The sequence below is a fragment of the Thamnophis sirtalis genome, unplaced genomic scaffold (assembly GCF_051295495.1).
Source record: "Thamnophis sirtalis isolate CommonGarterSnake01/CBP01778 unplaced genomic scaffold, rThaSir2_p1.2 scaffold_1, whole genome shotgun sequence".
NCBI lineage: Eukaryota > Metazoa > Chordata > Lepidosauria > Squamata > Natricidae > Thamnophis > Thamnophis sirtalis.
The window spans coordinates 163,104,006-163,122,324 of record NW_028261381.1 but is presented as its reverse complement, the minus strand read 5'-3'; the positions used below and the strand labels follow the sequence as shown (position 1 = coordinate 163,122,324).

Here is an 18,319-nt window from a genome sequence, read left to right as displayed (position 1 = left end):
CATTGCCGTTCAAGAAGTCCTGGGATCAATGGCGGCAGCTTAAAAACAAAGTACTGCGGCGGGAAAGGAAACACTACTCCTTCTTACTTGCCCATTTAAAATATAAATGTCTTTGTTAAGCACTGGGTTTGTTTCCCAACAGAGTTATATTTGTATTTTATTTATTTTTAAAAAAATATTTCCTAAATCATTTAAAGCTGTACTTTAAATGTATTATTTAGAGCCATGGTGTGGATAGAATCCTGTACTGCAGGCTACTTCTGCTGACTACCGGCTGCCTGCAATTTGGCAGTTCAAATCTCACCATGCTCAAGATTGACTCAGCCTTCCATCCTTCTGAGGTGGGCAAAATGAGGACCCAGATTGTTGGGGGCAATAGGCTGATTATGTAATCCACTTAGAGGGGATTGTAAAAGCACTGTGAAGCGGTATATAAGTCTAAGTGCTATTGCTATTATGTCACATAGTCAGACAGATGTTTGGGCTGGATTTGGCATTTTTATCCACCTATCAAGTCCTTCCCAAGGACTTGGGACAGGCAGATGTGGAGGTCTGGTGGTGTTGCGTTCTGATTGTTGCAGGATGTAAGCTGTTCTGAGAAAAGCTGCCATTTGCAATTCACTGGTGATTATTTTTTCAATGCCGATGGTATTCAAGGGGTGCTCCAACTAAACACAGAGAGCACCAAGGACCCCTCATTTCAACCCTGAGCTACAAATATTCTCCTTTAATGGTGCTCCAGTTGTTTTGGGATTGTCGCCAAGATGCCTATTGCAGGTAGTCCTCCACTTACAATAGTTTGATTAGTGACCATTCCAAGTTACAACAGCACTGAAAAAAAACTGACTTACTTTCACACTTACAACCCAGATCAAAATTCAGACACTTGGCAACTGCTTCGTATTTATGACGGTTGCAGTGTTGCGGGGTCATGCAATCAACTTCTGCAACCTTCTGACCAGCAAAGTCAGTGGGGAAGCCAAATTCATTTAACAATTGTGGTACTAATGTCACAACTGTAGGGATTCACTTAGCATCTGTGACAAGAAAGGCCATAAAATGGGGCAACATTCACTTAACAAAAGGAATGTTGGGCTCCATTGTGTCCGTATGTCGAGCACTACCTGTATTAATAATACTATCTTTGCTTTCTTTTGCCACAGTTTCTCTATTTCTATTTGCAGGTCTTTGTATTTTATTGTCATCTTCTCTGTTCTTTCTCTTCTCTTCTGTCTCCAGATTCTGCTACCTATCCACTATCCAAACTTTGTTTTTCTTATCAACAATTGTTAAGTCTGGCATGTTATATGGTAGGTGCCTGCCTGTTTGAATTTTTAAATCCCAGAGCACTTTAGCTGCTTCATTTAGCAATAGCAATAGCAGTTAGACTTATATACCGCTTCATAGGGCTTTCAGCCCTCTCTAAGCAGTTTACAGAGTCAGCATATCGCCCCCACAGTCTGAGTCCTCATTTCACCCACCTCGGAAGGATGGAAAGCTGAGTCAACCTTGAGCCGGTGAGATTAGAACTGCTGAACTGCAGATAACAGTCAGCTGAAGTGGCCTGCAGTACTGCACCCTAACCACTGCGCCACCTCGGTTCCTTTACTGTTACTATTATCATAAACACAGCAATGTGAAATCACATTTGCCAGTTCTTTTAGCTGGCACATTGCATTCTTCTCAGGAATCAAGGAAGTCATAATATATTGGCATAACATACGGGTGGATCTAAGCAGTGTGCCCTTTTGTAATTGGCAGATGGGAATTTTGTCAATGCACAGATGTTGTTATTATCATTATTTTCTATAATATACTAATATTTCAAGTAAACCACAATATGTGAAATAAAAACACAGTACATACTGTATTTTTTGGAGTATAAGACGCATCAAGATTTTGAAGAGGCAAATTAAAAAAAAAGCTTTTGCACTCTGCAAAAAAACAGCTCCCTTTTTTCCCAAACAAAGAGCATGAATAGCCTTTAGGAGGCTTGTAGAGCGCTCTGGGGGTGAGGTGGGGGGGAGGTACAAGCAAAAAACGGCTCGTTTTCATTTTTTTTTTTCCAAAAGAAGGGCATGAATAACCTTTAGGAGGCTTATAGAGTGCTCCTGGGGGCTGGGAGGGGGGGGCAAAATTGAGCAAAAGACTCATGACCATTTTTCACACTTAGCGACTATTTTCACACTTAGCAACCGTTGCAGCATCCTCATGGTCACGCGATCAAAATATTGATGTTTGGCAACAGATTCGTATTTATGATGGTTTCAGTGTCCTGGGGTCATTTTAATTGCCTTTTAACAAAGTCAGATGGGGAAACCAGATTCACTTATGTTACTAACTTATCAGCTGCAGTTATTCACTTAAGAACTGTGGCCAGAAAGGTGGTATAGTGACCAAAGTTACAATGGCATTGAAAAAAGTGACTGATGACCATTTTTCACACTTAGCCGAGGTGGCGCAGTGGTTAAATGCAGCACTGCAGGCTACTGCTAGATCAGCAGTTCAGCGGTTCAAATCTCACCGGCTCAGGGTTGACTCAGCCTTCCATCCTTCCGAGGTGGGTAAAATGAGGACCCGGATTGTTGGGGGCAATATGCTGACTCTCTGTAAACCGCTTAGAGAGGGCTGAAAGCCCTATGAAGCGGTATATAAGTCTACTGCTATTGCTATTAGCGACCATTTTCACACTTAGCAACCGTTGCAGCATCCTCATGGTCACGTGATCACAATTTTGATGTTTGGCAACAGTTACAATTTATATTTGTAAATTGTAGTTATGTTGAAATTTAAAAAAATATTACAATACTATTTTTGCGTTGCATGAAAATTTTTGTTGCTCCGTATAAAATTTTTAATCAATACCCCCCCCCCCCCCAGTCAAAGGTGTCCCTCTTTACCAATCTGAAAATCTGGTCACCTTAGAGAAGACCGTGTATTGGATGGTGGCTAGTCTGTATGTTAGCTACCTGTCTACATGGTGAATTGTGAGTTGAGCAACTGTAACTTCAACATGGTGTAAATAGACTGTGTATATACTTCAAGACTGCTTATAGTCTGTTTTGGAGACTATTTATCCTATTTTTGTTACGCAAGTAAAGCTATTCTTTGTTTTACTTTCGGTGGCTGTGAGTGACTATTTAGCGGCTTATTCGTTCATAACTTCCGCTGCACAACTCTAGTCTCCTAACGGGGATAGACTTAACAGCCATTAAGGCCTGAGCCAGCCTATTCTACGTAACAAAGATCTGCCTCCTTCAGGAGGACCCATCTAGCAAACAGAAACTCACCACATGTCACCTGGGAAGATTACATCAGCCAGCGGCTCAAACAAGCTTGAGTCTCAGGACAGCTTACAAAGTTAGCTAAGACCTCCGCCCCCTGGGAGACTGACCACCAATCAGAATGCATTTCGTACACAGGAACGGGAAGCTCTGGGGTGGGGCCCAGAGAGGGCATAAAACCAGGGCATTCTCAGCATCTCTGCCCTTTTCTGCTCAGGAACTCAAGCATGTGATTCTGCTCAGGAGCTCAAGCCATGGGTTCCTGTCCACCATTAAAACCATCTTTCCAAGCAGCCTCCATGTTTCCAGTGTCTTTTTCCCCACTTGGAACTGAACCCAGAAGGACATTTCTTCCAACATCACGAAAGCAACCGGTCCACCTCATCTCGATAGGCAGACTCATCCCCACCCCCACCCCCCCGGAGATGAGTCCCACCACTGTTGTGTCATCTACAAATTTAGGAATAGTATTACTGACATGGGAGGAAATGCAGTCATGTACATAAAGAATATAGAGTAAGGGACTCAACACACAACCCTGTGGTATACCAGCGTTAAGAATAAGAACTGAGGAGATATGAATACCTAATCTGACCCTCTTAGAGTGTCCAGACCGGAAATCCATAATCCAAAGGCAGATTGAATAAGAAAGTCCAAGATCCATAAATTTAGATACTAATCTATGGGGAAGAATTGTATTAAATGCAGTACTAATATCTACAAAAAGCATATACCAACCCTTCCTTTGGTGAGAGATATTTCTTCCCATTTCTCCCGTTGTATCTCTAAATTACAATTATTATAATTAATGGCATGCATAAGGGGTATTTTGGCAAGCAATTTTCCTAATCCAATAGGGCTTTTGCATAATTCTCCCATTGTGTGCTTAATTAACTCTTCCATGCTTCTATGCCCCTCCATGGAAGCTTCAATCAACGTAACAATTTACAATTCCTCCATGTGGCATTAGGGTTAAAACTCGTAAAATGCAACAAAACTTCACATTGTCCCTCTCAGCCCATCAAATGGCACCAACTACTTGACGAGCAACTATCACATCTACTCTGTAGGCCTTCCAGAAGACTTCCAAAATACTAAGAAGGATAGCAATAGCTCTTAAACTTACATACTGCTCCATGGTGCTTTACATCAATCTCCTGGTGCCTTACAAATATCAGTATATTCTAACAATCTGGGTCCACATTTTACCAAGGAGATGGAGTCCAGTGAAAGGGCCCCATCACCGAGACAGTTCAGCCCCAAATCTGAAAAGTAAGATCCATTGGAGGTCTGGGCCAGATCAACCAGAAAGTTTCCTCTGAAGAGATCACTGACACAAGCATGGGCAGTAAACAAGAGGACCTTGCTAGAAAAATACAGGTGCTGTTACCTAGGTCAGAGGTCTCCAAACTTGGCAACTTTTAAGACTTGTGGACTTCAATTCCCAGAACTCCCCAGCCAGCAGACGTTGAAGTCTACAAGTCTTCAAGTGGCCAAGTTTGGAGACCTCAGGCCTGGATAAAAGGGGTTGAACAAAATCCCATTCTGAAGTGGCTCAGGCAAATATTTCCCTAATTCACAGAATTATAAAGACGAGGAAGTACAGCAGAATCCAATTTGCAAGATTCCATTATCTTAATTGATCCTAATAAAAATAGTTTAGCCTTCTGTGCAACTGATTTCTTGGTTTGGTCTACCTTGTTGGCTTACAATTTAGATGTAAGAGATGGAGCTTGCATTGTGAGTCTCATATGGTTCAGGACCACAGAGGGACTACATGTATAAAACCTTTCCAAAAACAGAAAAGTCTGGGTAACAAGTTAATTGTGCTTTAATTTACATTCAGGAATTGGAGATCTAAAATGGATAAATTAAAATTAAAATGCAAACTGAATATTTGCTGCCTGTAACTTATTTAGTTTTAGAGTAAAGTAGAGTAGAGTAGAGTAGAATAGAATAGAATAGAATAGAATAGAATAATAGAGTTGGAAGGGACTTTGGATGTCTTCTAGTCCAACCCCCTGCCTAGAGAGGAAACCCTACACCACAAATGGTTATCCAACATCTTCTTTAAAATGTCCATACAATGTTACATACAATTCTAGGTATACATTCGCATGGTTATTCTTTTTCTTTGCCAATCTTATACTATTGTTATTCCATTTAAGAGATTATAGAGTACAGTTTGGATTGTATTGTTTACCATCCCTAACGTCTGTTATGACACCACCTTATTTTCTCTTTCTTTTCTTTTCTCTCTCCCTTCCTTCTCTACTTCCTTCCTTCCTCCTCTCCTTCCCCTTCTTTCTTCTCTTACCTCTCCCCTACTCTTACCCTCTCTCTTTCCCTTCCTACCCTCTCTCCTTCTCTTTTTCTCCCTTCCTCCCTCTTCTCCTTCTCTTTCTCTCCCTTCCACCGTCCTTTCCTTATCTGTTTCTTTTTCCCTTACCTCTCCTCCACTCTTCCTAAAGTGGAGAAGTCTTTATTATGTAAAGTGGATTAGCTTGGCCTTCTTAATGGCCCATTGACAAAGTGGGATGGGCAGGAAGGTACAGGCAGCTATTCTGTCTTTTAATACATGTTTCTTTCTTTTCACATCCAGAGAAATATTCTGCTTCTCAATATTTCCTAGGATATTTCATTTTTCTGGGAGAGGGCTGGGTGATAACATCCTACAATAAAATACCAGTCGCTCTGTGCTTTTGACCTTTCTGCCAAATCCTGGAACTCTTGGCAAGGAAGCCCCGATGAGGTAAGCAGCACTTGAGAGAGGAGGGTCCTTCCAAGGCACACAATTGCAACAAACCTCCAGGGCCGCGGAGTGGCAAGGACAGTGTCTCTGCTGGCTTCCAAGAATCTCCAGTTGCCATGGGTGGAAGAAATCTCCCGCTCCTCTCTGCCAAAGGAAAGACTGGGAAGGCCTGCGCCCTTTGCTTGGGAATCACCACGGTCCTTTTCCTGTTTTGCTTCGTCGTCTTCCTGATTTTGTACACGCAGGAGCGCCACGAAAAGATAACGGCCCAGGAGGCTCTGGAAAGCAAAGCTCAGGAAAGGGAGGCCATGTGGATACAACTGCTGTCTAGCAATCAGACCCTGATGGAAACAGAACGACTTCTGGGGATGAAGAAAAAGGAAAACCAAGACCTCAAGTCCACCTTGGCCACCACTAACCAGACTTTAGGAGAGAAGATGCGGCTTTTGAAGGAGACCGAACAGGAAAGGTCGCGGTTACAGGAGCACCTTGGAATTGTGAAGCACAACCTCACAACGATGGAAGGGCACTGGAACTCCTGCCAGGCTGAGCTGGTAAAATATTTTAATAATATTTAAAAGGCAAAGTACCGTACCTTAACTGTTTCTCTAAAAGAATTCTAATCCTTCAGCTGGGATGCCGAGGTGGCGCAGTGGTTAGGGTGCAGTACTGCAGGCCACTTCAGCTGACTGTTATCTGCAGTTCAGCGGTTCAAATCTTACCGGCTCAGGGTTGACTCAGCCTTCCATCCTTCCGAGGTGGGTGAAATGAGGACCCGGATTGTTGTTGGGGGCGATATGCTGACTCTGTAAACCGCTTAGAGAGGGCTGAAAGCCCTATGAAGCGGTATATAAGTCTAACTGCTATTGCTATTGCTATGCCATCCAGGTTCATGGGGAATGGCAACTTCCACAATCACCATGCAGGACAGCCGTGGAGTAGTCTGGCTGGGAATTCTGGAAATTGTAGTCTTGGTGTATCAGGGAAGCATGGCATTGGGGATGGGGGTTTTCATTGTGTGTTTTAGGGTCTTCGTCTACTCTAAAGGTAAAGGTTCCCTTCGCACATATGTGCTAGTCATTCCTGACTCCAGGGGGCGGTGCTCATCTCCGTTTCAAAGCCGAAGAGCCAGCGCTGTCCAAAGACGTCTCCGTGGTCATGTGGCCGGCATGACTAAATGCCAAAGGAACGCTGTTACCTTCCCACCAAAGGTGGTCCCTATTTTTCTTCTTTTACATACTTTCAAACTGCTAGGTTGGCAGAAGCTGGGACAAGTAACAGGAGCTGACTCCGTTACGCCACGCTAGGGATTCGAACCGCTGAACTGCCAACCTTTCTGATCGACAAGCTCAGTGTCTTAGCCACTGAGCCACCACGTCCCTCTATCCATCCTCTATCCAATTCTGCCAGAATTGAAATTGTGGTTGATTCTTCTGTTCCCAGCCTTTGTAATCTTCCGATTTTCCTTCAGGATAATGGTGGACAAAACATAATAGTTCTTACACACACCTCAAGGCTGTCCTTGGGGTGGGGTGGGGTGTCCGAGTAAGAGAGAAAACATTGCTTTGCAATTTTGCGTTGCAAAACATTGCGATCAGTATTGCTAAGGACAACTTAAGCCTGCCACACTCATGAGCCAATGCAAGATAAAGGCAATAATAGGGGGAAACGGCACAAAAAGAAGTTTTTGGCCTGTACTTTTGTGGTCAGGTGGAAATAAGGAAAGGCCTTCAGAACAGTAGTTCAACTCTCAGAAAAGCAGATGAATGCAAATCTACAGAGAAGCCTTGATTTACCTCCACTGATACACTTTATCTCAGCCTGGGGCTCTTCTGAAGTTTTTGATCCTAATTCATTTAATCTTTGGCTGGGGATGATGGAAGAGGTTGTTCAAAACATCAGAACAGGGTCAACTTCCTTCCTTCCTTCCTTCCTTCCTTCCTTCCTTCCTTCCTTCCTTCCTTCCTTTCCTTCCTTCTGTTGGAAGAAATGTCCTTCTGGGTTCAGTTTGAAGTGGGGAAAAAGACACTGGAAACATGGAGGCTGCTTGGAAAGATGGTTTAATGGTGGACAGGATCACATGGCTTGAGGTCCTGCACAGAAAAGGGGGAATCACATGCTTCCAGATGTTGGGAGAAGAAGAAAAGAGAGAGTGAGATGCTGAAAGTCCCTGGTTTTATGCCCTCTGTTGGACCCCATCCGAGAGCTTCCCGTTCCTGTGTAAGAAATGCATTCTGATTGGTGGTGAGGCTCCCAGGGAGTGGTGCAGGGGCAACTCTGTAGGCTGGGCTGAGACCCCGAGCCTGTTTGTCCTGCTGACTGATGCAATCCTCCCAGGTGCCATGTGGTGAGATGGGTGGAAGGTTAATCCTACCTTTGTTATGTAGAATAGACTGGCCCAGGCCTCTTAATGACTCATTGACAAAGGTGGGGGCTATCAAGAATGAGTTTGTTTCCTGCCTAAAAACATGTTTCTCCATTTCTTATCCAGGGAAATATTATATTCTGCCTTTTCAACATTTCCTAGGAAATTTCGTTCTTCTAGGAGAGGGGTGGGTTTTAACTTCCTACACTTCCTTTCTTCCTTCTTTACTTACTTATCTGAAACTTCTGGAACTTACACACATAAATCCACCAAGAGACAATAGCTGTAAAGCAAAAGTAACAGTCTTGACAAGGTCACAGAATTGCCTTTAACCCTGGATTCCAAGCATAGTTTTTCTCCAGCTCCTTGTCTGCAGCCCATGTTAAGTTCGGCTGCCAATTTTGGGCAGTGCAAGGAATGGTCTTTTGGATTCCCCAAACTACAACGTGCTTTGCACTTTTAACCCCCACCCCAGGGATTTCAAGAAATGGGCCAAAAATATTGACTTATTCCTGATGACGCCATTGCATCATTGATTACACCCCCCCCCCAAGCAATCATCGTTGGAGGGAGGGAGGGAATTGGTGGAAATGTTTGGTGCTCTGGAAATTTAATTGACAGCTGAAAAAGTTATTATCCTGATAGTTAAAGACCTTAAGACCCTACCCCAATTCGTTTAATCTACTCGGTTTAAATTTTAAGATGAATGGTTTAAGTGCTGTATTGTGGATTTCTAAATATATTCTGCTTCCTGACATGTAACCCCACTATATATCACAGGACAAGGCAAACGCAGACGTAAAAATGGAACTCAGGTATGGGAAAGAGGAAAATGGTGGCTTGATTGCTGTTTTTAACAATGAATGCATATATGGCAAACGTGAAAGTTGCTGGTTCATAACAAGAATTGGTAAAAGCAGCATAAATCATCCTTATAATATATTGGCACAGGAATGTGACTCAACCCCCTTGTTTCTATAAAGTAGAGAACCAGGGAGGTGAGGGACACACAAGCTTTGGGAGAGTTGTGTCCTGTTGTGTACAGACTGAAAGTTATCCTATCACTCTCCAGCATGATGTGTGGGTCATTGTGCTTCCACAAACCAGGCACAACCCTCAGCTTTTCTGGGACATCCGTCCATTATCTATGTTGGAAGAAATGTACTTCTGGGTTCAGCTTCAAGTAGGGAAAAAGACACCGGAAACATGGAGGCTGCTTGGAAAGATGGTTTAATGGTGGACAGCACCACATGCTTCCAGATGTTGGTAGAAGAAGAAAGGAGATAAAAAAGGGGCTTGCTGAGAGTTCCTGAGTTTTTTATAGTTTGTGTTCGCTCCCCTCTTCTCTGTTTTCTGTTCCTGTGTAGGATTGGTTGTCAGGCTCCCAGGGACAGGGGTGGGTTCTCAGCTAACTTTATAGATTGTGTGCCTTTTCAGTCCCAAACTTGGTTGAGTTCCCAGGTACCCTGTGATGGGAGGGGTAAAGGGCGAATACTATCATGCCTTAATCCCATCACCCTGGAGCAAAAGGGGGAGACCTTTGTTATGTAGAATAGACTGGCTCAGGCCCATTGACAAAGGTGAGGGCCACCATGAGTGAGTCCGTTTCCTACCTAAAAACATATCTCTCCATTTCCCATCCAGGGAAACGCAATATTCTGCCCCTTCAAGACTTCCCAGGATATTTCACTTTTCTAGGAGAGGGGTGGGTGCTAAGTTCCTACACCTGAAAATACTGAGGATCAAACATGAAACACACCTGCAAAGTGAATTTTCCCACTGGGGGGGGGAGGGGAAATGCCCTACTATTTTCCTGCAATCTCTGTAAATGCGGGTGTCAGATGCTGCTTCATTTAATAATCAGGAAAGAAACCACTCAACTCCATTTGTTTGAAATTAAGTGTACTTTTACTAATTACAAACGAATAGTAGCAAAGCTAAGCTGAGTCTGGTTAATTAGGCGCGAAAGCAAAGAATATCATGTATAGGTCAATCCTCTCCCCTTGGCACCCCAGTCCATAGTCCAATTATAATTCACCCAACTGTCAGGTGGGAGATATCTTCAAAAAACATTATCAGGGTGGAATGCTGGACAGTTAACCTTGGTGGGAAACTCCCTTCCTCCACATGCACAATGAGATGGTCAGGACAGCGTCTAGAATATTCTTCCAGCACATAATGATTCCCCTCCCACATACCATGCCCCCCCCCCACCGTTTCAATGGCAGCCGAAGCAGCAGCAAAGCAGAGGCTGACAGCGGGCTTCCTGTTGTGAATTGTGAAGTGGGTGATTTAAGGGCACCGTCCTTTCCATAAGAAAAGAGGAAGGGTGTGCGTCAAAGCAAAAGAGTGGATTTACTTAACGGCCCTAAGATTCACTTAACAGCCGGTGATTCACTTAACTGATGATTGAAAATGACTGATTAATAAATTGTCTTGCTTAGGAATGGAAATTCCGGTCTCATTTCTGGTCATAAATCAAGATAACCTGTAATTTGGGATTCAGGACTCTCTTTAAAAAGGATCAATAAAGTCAGAAAGGTGGCCCTGATTGTGCAATCAGGGCCCTATTGCTTTTATGAGCACCACAACACATGGAAAACAATTTCAATTGCACAATTGCGACTGAAGTTTTGACTTTTCTGACTACCCTCTCCCTAGCAGCCCTTGCAGAGAACACCAGAGTTATCCTCGGTTATTGCATTCTCTTAGGAGACTTGCAATATGGATTCCAGAATAAATGATAACTTACTTATTACTCTTCCTTACATAAGGCTTGGATACACAGCACTCCTCCAGTTCTCTTCCTGTCTGTTGTAAAGCCTCCTGGGACTTGTAGTCCAATCCTCTCAAAAGTCATTTTTTGCAAATGGCATGAAATTTATGTCGCTCAGAGCCACCCAGAGTTGCTTCTGAATGAGATGGGCACCACACAGGGGTGGGATCCTGCCGGTTTAACAACTGGTTCGGTGATCACCTTGAGCCGAGGTGGCGCAGTGGTTAAATGCAGCACTGCAGGCTACTTCAGCTGACTGCAGTTCTGCAGTTCAGCTGTTCAAATCCCACCAGGCTCAAGGTTGACTCAGCCTTCCATCCTTCCGAGGTGGGTAAAATGAGGACCCGGATTGTTGTTGGGGGCAATATGCTGACTCTGTAAACCGCTTAGAGAGGGCTGAAAGCCCTATGAAGCGGTATATAAGTCTAACTGCTATTGCAATCACTGTTGGAAGGCAAAGGTTTCCGATCCATTCCCAGCCGGGAGTCACCACCGACACTAAAAGAAAGTTTCGTGAAGACAGCTGCCTGGAAGTTATGAGTTTTTATTGAAGAAAGAAAGAACGGGAAGGATGAGACACAGCTCCGTCGTTCCCGGGTCTGCAGCACCCCATACACCATTTGGTTTTCCCTTTTATACAGTTTTTCTTGCTTCAGGCTATTGTGTAAATTCGGATTTTATAAAGTTCTTTTATTCCGGATGATTGCTCTGATCTTGATTCTCTTGTCTTCGGATTTCGTTCCTCCGGTGTCTTGTCCTTGGGCTAATCCTATCATAAGACACGAGGAGGGTGTTTTCCTGTTTGGGCACTTATACAAAGGTGTCTGCTCTATGTAAATAGTCATGATGTTTGTATTATCTAGGGATTGGATTTTGTGTTTGTGTTATTCTGACTGGTCATTGCTAGACTTGGGTTTTTTCCCCCAACTTCCTAATCCTATTATCTCATGTTTCTTTTGTGACTGAGTGTAACCTTTTCCTGGCTACGTGTGTGGCTTTCTCTGGCCATGGCTCCTGGCTGTGTGTTTATTAATTTTTCTGTACATGCCTTCTGGGTTATTTCTGCTACCTTACTATATCACGTGCTTTGCACGCACGCAGTTTTAGCAAAAATTACCTTCCACGTTACTTCTTGGGCAGTAACACAGCTGAGGCATGGCAAGGTGGCGCAGTGGTTAAATGCAGCACTGCAGGCTACTGCTAGATCAGCAGGTCAGCGGTTCAAATCTCACCGGCTCAGGGTTGACTCAGCCTTCCATCCTTCCGAGGTGGGTAAAAGGAGGACCCTGATTGTTGGGGGCAATATGCTGACTCTCTGTAAACCGCTTAGAGAGGCCTGAAAGGCCTATGAAGCGGTATATAAGTCTATTGCTATTGCTATAATCCACTCTGCCACGCGAATCAGCTGAGAGGATATAGGTAAGTAAAGTGCAGGGGTGGGAAGGCGGGCCCAGCTGATTGTCGGCGCGAACCAGTTTGCTCCCCAGCTGATTGTCGGAGCTACCAGTTTGCCCAAACAGGTCCGAATCGACTGCATCCCACCTCTGGCACCACATAAATCTAATAAATAGATAAATAACCATAGCCCTCCCTAAGCCCCTGTCTTCTCAATTTCCAGCATTGTAAGTTGGTTCATCTTTATTTTTATTTCTTTTTTTTAAAAAAATACATTTTTATTTTAAACACACATAGACATAAACAGAATAAAAACATAGATTAAAACAACAAAGGAACCAAGCATTCCTTCATACAGCAGTTCCATATCAGAATGTATATGCAATAATACATTTGCCTCCTATACATTCCTATCTTTCATTTGTGGTTCCTTTATTCTTTCCTTATTTATATCTACTATTCTATATTTATATGTATTTAACTGTTTATATCAGAATATCATATTACCTATTATACTTTATGTTCTAACTAACTTTTGACTACTGCAATGCGCTCTACATGGGGCAGCCTTTGAAGAGTATTCGGAGACTTCAACTCGTCCAGAATGCAGCCGCGCGAGCGATTGTGGGTGCACCCCGGTACACCCACGTTACACCTATCCTCTGCGAGCTGCACTGGCTACCGATTGGTCTCCGGATACGCTTCAAAGTGCTAGTCGTAACTTATAAAGCCCTTCATGGTATTGGACCTGGGTACTTGAGAGACCGCCTGCTGCCAATTACCTCCCAAAGACCCGTCAGATCTCACAGGGTCGGCCTCCTCCGGGTTCCGTCCACCAGCCAATGCCATCTGGCTACTACCCAGGGGAGGGCCTTCTCTGTAGCAGCTCCTGCCCTTTGGAATGAACTCCCCGCGGAGATCCGGACCCTCACCTCTCTCCAGGCCTTCCAGAAAGCCGTCAAAACCTGGCTGTGCCAGCAGGCCTGGGGTTGATGAGTTCCCCTCCCCTCTCGACTGGTATGGCTGTGTGATTTTCGTGTATTTTAATTATGTGTACTGTTATTTATGTTCCCTTTCCCCTTTTGAGTTGTTCGCCGCCCTGAGTCCCTCCTGGAGAAGGGCAGCATACAAATAAACCAAATACAATACAATACAATACAATACAATACAATACAATACTGTGTCTTAATTTATCTTAACTATATCTTATCCCTTTCTCTTAATACTTCTATTTATTTTCATTTCTAGTACAGCGTTCAAGAAAATATTACATCTTTCGTGGCAATAATCAGCAAACAAGCTGCAGAAGGACGGAAGCTCAAAGGTGAGGCAAGAAAAGGAATATGTAAGAGGTTCCTCCCAGAACTCGACCAACGGAGTGTGAAAACAATCCCACAAACATGAACAAACCTTCATCCATCAAAATGAAGAATTTGGCTCTGGGTTTGCTGGCTCTTATTGCTCAAGTCCTCCAAGACATGAGAAAGTTTCCTTTCTGGTTCTGTCTTCCTGGGCTGGAAATGAAAGTCTCGTGTTCTGACTTCACATCTTTTATCAGTCATATTTGCACATAAAATGCATGAGTTTTCAAGAAGGTGATCATTAGACATAATTGAACAAAAATGGATCGTGTTCACTTTCTGTTTCAACATGGGCGCACTGGAATTTAGTCAAGCTCTGAATGTACTTATTTTATTTATTTATTTATTAGAGTTTTATTATCCAGGCTTTATTACTCTCTAAGTAACTCGAGGCAGCAAACATATCAATACTCCTCTCTTCATAAATGCTTTCAAGGTGGTCCGCAAGATGTGATAAAAAAGTCAAGATGGCAGCCACAACACTGTGGTCAAACTTTTTAAGTGCTAGTACAGTAAAACAACTAGCTGTTGATTGCACTGATTTAGAAACTTACACCTCGGGGAAGGAGAGGAGAAAAGGAGGGGATACAAAGCAATTATCCATGTAAAATGCTTATATGGAAATCTCATGTGCACTTTCTTCCCTGCCTTAGATCTAATTGATCACCTTCTGGAGCAGGTCAGCAGCAAAACAAGGCAGTTGGCTGATGCAAAACGTCAATTCCAGGAGGAACGGTAAGACCAACAGAACAGAATATGTTTACTTGAGTCTCCATGAAAATACAAAGTTTGGCTTGCTGGATCCACCTTATGATCAGGTTTCCAGCAATGGTCATCCAGACCCATCTGGCCCAGGGGCTGCCAGTTTGACCCAACTGCCTTAGACCATAGGAATATTGTGGAAAAATGGACTACCTGAAGGCAGGAACCTTTGCAATTTGTATTCCCAGCAATTATTTTGAGTTTCACTATATTGAAGCTGGCAATTCCATTTATTCATTTTATATATAAGAAGTGCATCAGAAATAGTCAGTTGAGTCTATTCTATCTGTAGTATTAAGGGAGAGAGGAAGGGAGGGAGGAAGTTACTGGTTCATCCCAATGCTGTACAGCCATGATGGTGAATCTATGGCACACCTACCACAGGTGACACGCAAAGCCCTCTCTGCGGGCACACAAGCCATCACCCCAGCTCAGCTCCACAGCACCTGGACACGTGCCTCCTGCCAGCCAGCTGATGCTCAGGTCTCCACTGCGCATATGTTGGGGGGGGGATGTGTGAAACGCATGCACACGAGTGGGGGTTGGGGAGTCACGTGTGCAGGGTAGCATGGAGTGTGTGGAATGCCCCCCCACGCCCCGTTTTTGTTTCCAGGAGGCTACAGGGAGGCCTACTAGGCCCAAAACGGGGCATGAGTGGGGGAGTGACGTGTGTGCATCCACAGGAGGGCAAGGGGGGGTGTCTTGCACGCATTGCATTATGGGTGCGGGTGTGCACGCTCGCTTTTGTCACGTGACAACAAAAAGGTTAGCCATTACTGCTGTACAGTCTTCCTCAGGGCCTAACTGGTGTGTTGGACTACAACTCTCATAATTCCCAGCCAGTATGGCCAAAGCAATAGCAATAGCAATAGCAGTTAGACTTATATACCGCTTCATAGGGCTTTCGGCCCTCTCTAAGCGGTTTACAGAGTCAGCATATCGCCCCCAGCAACAATCCGGGTCCTCACTTTACCCACCTCGGAAGGATGGAAGGCTGAGTCAACCCTGAGCCGGTGAGATTTGAACAGCCGAACTGCTGAACTGCAGTCAGCTGAAGTAGCCTGCAGTGTTGCATTTAACCACTGCGCCACCTCGGCAAGATGTTAAAAGGAGCCTTCAGGGTGCCTTCCTCTGATATTTCACATTGGAGTAAGAAATCCAACTCTCTCGTTATAAAATTTAGCAATATGTATTCATTTCAAAGGAATAGAAAGTACAGGATCTGTCATTTTTTTCAAGAGCTAGGATATTCAGAGAGATTTTGCCGTACCAGCCATTCTGACTGGGCATTATGAAAGCCATTGACTTTTCCTTCAAGTCTGCATTTGTGGTTCTGTGGTTAAAAGTTTTACGACTCCCTGTAGCGTTGTGTTTCATTTTCCACTGACTTCATTGTTTCTTCTTTCGGCCATCCTCCTATTGTATGAATATCAGCTCTAACAGGAAGGAGGTTGGCAGGCCTTAGAAATTTATTTTGGCAACTACCAGAACCTCTCAAATTCACATCTGAGAAAATTGTCCAACGCACTGGACATTTTCAAACAGACCTAAATGGTGGATAGTTTAGTGCAGTGTTTTTCAACCTTAGCAACTTTAAGAAGGGTGGACTTCAATGCCCAGAATTCCCAAGTCAGGAGCTGTCTGGAGAATTCTGGGAGTTGAAGTCCACACATCTTAAAATGGCCAAGATTGAGAAACAGTGGTTTAGTGGATTTTGGAACTGACCTAGGAGCTGGACTAGATGATCTCTAAGCTTCTTTCCAGCTCATGCATTGGGTGATTCCTAGGCTCCTCCTCAATTCCTGAAGAGATAGGACCTTTCTTCATTTCTTTTCTGTGGTAGCTACTGGAAAAAAATAAATGCAGAATCTTGCTGGTAGTCATTTGAACTCTGTGCTTTACAATATTCACTTTCACATCTAATTTGACAAAGTTTTTATTTCCCCAGAAACAATTTTGACAAATATCGGCAAGAGGTTGCAAAGCCGGCACCAGAAAATGATATTCCATGTGACAAAGGCATCCTTCGTGATTGCAACCTGGTTTTCCTGCCCTTCATCCTTGTTGAGCTTCTCCTCTTCCTATAGACTGATGGACAAGAGATGGACATTTCAGCCTATTTTATCTGCGCTTCTACGGTGGACAATTGGTTTGAGGGTAACTCTTCTGCTCTTCAAAGCTTTTCCAACTGTTGGATGTGTGACTGTGGGTTCAAATGACTCATCATCACTTTAACACTAAAACACTTTGTAGTCACTTAAGGGCCAGCATTTACCTGTCTCTCTGGCACGCCTGGAAAATAAATAAAAAAACTTTTCATTTTATCTCATTTGTCCTGGTGGGTTTCCTATGTTTTGGTCTTGATCAGGAGTCAGCAACCACGTGTGGCTCTTTCATCCCTCTGCTGCAGCTCCCTGTCACCAGTCGGCGCCACAATTTTGAGAGGAGCTTCCGGTTGGGGGAGAGGAGGGGACACACAGCACGCCAGGAAGAGACTCTATGGCAAGGGACGGGTTTTCTGCTCAGCTCTAAAATTGATAGGGCTTTCGGTTAGGACAGGTAGAGGAAAAAGGACACTGCGCTAGGAGGAAACTCTATGCTAGGGGTACTGGACTTCTGGTCGGCTCCAGAATTGAATGGGAGTGTGGAAAGTTATCACCCAGCCCTTTCCCAGAAAAATGAAATATCCTAGGAAATATTGAAAAGGCAGAATATTATATTTCCCTGGATGTGAAAAGGGAGAAACGTTTTAAAGAGAAACTTCCTGCAGCTTCCTGCCTCCCCCCCAGCTTTTGTCAATGGGCATTAAGAAGGCCAAGCTAGTCCCTTTACATAATAAAGAGTTCTCCACTTCAGCTCCAGGGAGATGGGATTAAGGCATGATAATATTGGCACTTTACCCAACTCACCACATGGCATCTGGGAACTCAACCAAACCTGGATTCAAAACGCAGCCTAGAGAGTTGCCCCTGGGTGGTGCATGGTCCCATGGGAGTCTGACAACCAATCAGAATACAAGCTCAAGATCAAAGGCCAGAGAGGGCATAAAACCAGGGACTCAGCATCTCTTCCTTCCTTGCTCTCCCTTGCCTTCCCTTCCCTTTTCTTCTCCACTAACATTGAAGCATATGATCATCTTTTCTGTTCAGGACTCAAGCCATGTGGTCCTGTCCACCATTAAACCATCTTTCCAAGCAGCGTCCATGTCTCCAGTATCTTTTTCCCCACTTGGAGCCGAACCCAGAAGGACATTTCTTTCAACAGGGGGCTTTGTGGCTCTTTGAATGTTTAAGGTTGCAAGACCCCTGGTCTTGATATATACTGGAGTCTCTTATTGGGTACAAAAAGTTGGGAAAGTTGTCCATGAAGTACAAAAATGCAGAAAACTATTAAGCATCAGGGAAATCAGGCATTCCAGGCAGTTCAAATGAGTATAAAGATTTATTGCAAACTTAAGCTCTCTACAAGAATCTGACCAACATTTATGGTGGACCTGTGAGGAGGCTAAAAAAATTTGGAAAAGGATCAAAAATTGGCTGGAGGCAATAACGGGTTAAAATAGAATGGAAACCGGAAGTTTTTTTTATTAGGAATAATTGTCTGCGAAGTACGAAAAAGAAATCC

The 18,319-nt window shown here is 43.8% G+C and overlaps 1 protein-coding gene across 1 annotated transcript; it reads left to right on the top strand.

Moving 5' to 3' along the window:
* The first annotated feature begins 5,964 nt into the window (after nucleotides 1–5,964).
* LOC106543932 (uncharacterized) lies at nucleotides 5,965–17,088 on the top strand. Its single transcript, XM_014060041.2, has 4 exons — nucleotides 5,965–6,590; nucleotides 13,821–13,896; nucleotides 14,587–14,668; nucleotides 16,644–17,088. The coding sequence occupies exons 1-4, from the start codon at nucleotides 6,153–6,155 to the stop codon at nucleotides 16,780–16,782; spliced, it is 735 nt and encodes a 244-aa protein (XP_013915516.2). The 5' UTR covers nucleotides 5,965–6,152; the 3' UTR covers nucleotides 16,783–17,088.
* The last annotated feature ends 1,231 nt before the right edge of the window (nucleotides 17,089–18,319 follow it).

Coding starts and splice junctions, on each gene's coding strand:
- LOC106543932 (XM_014060041.2), top strand. CDS start 6,153: ATGGGTGGAAGAAATCTCCCGCTCCTCTCTGCCAAAGGAAAGACTGGG. Junction 13,897..14,586: donor AGAAGGACGGAAGCTCAAAG/GTGAGGCAAGAA, acceptor TCCCTGCCTTAG/ATCTAATTGATCACCTTCTG. Junction 14,669..16,643: donor CGTCAATTCCAGGAGGAACG/GTAAGACCAACA, acceptor TTATTTCCCCAG/AAACAATTTTGACAAATATC.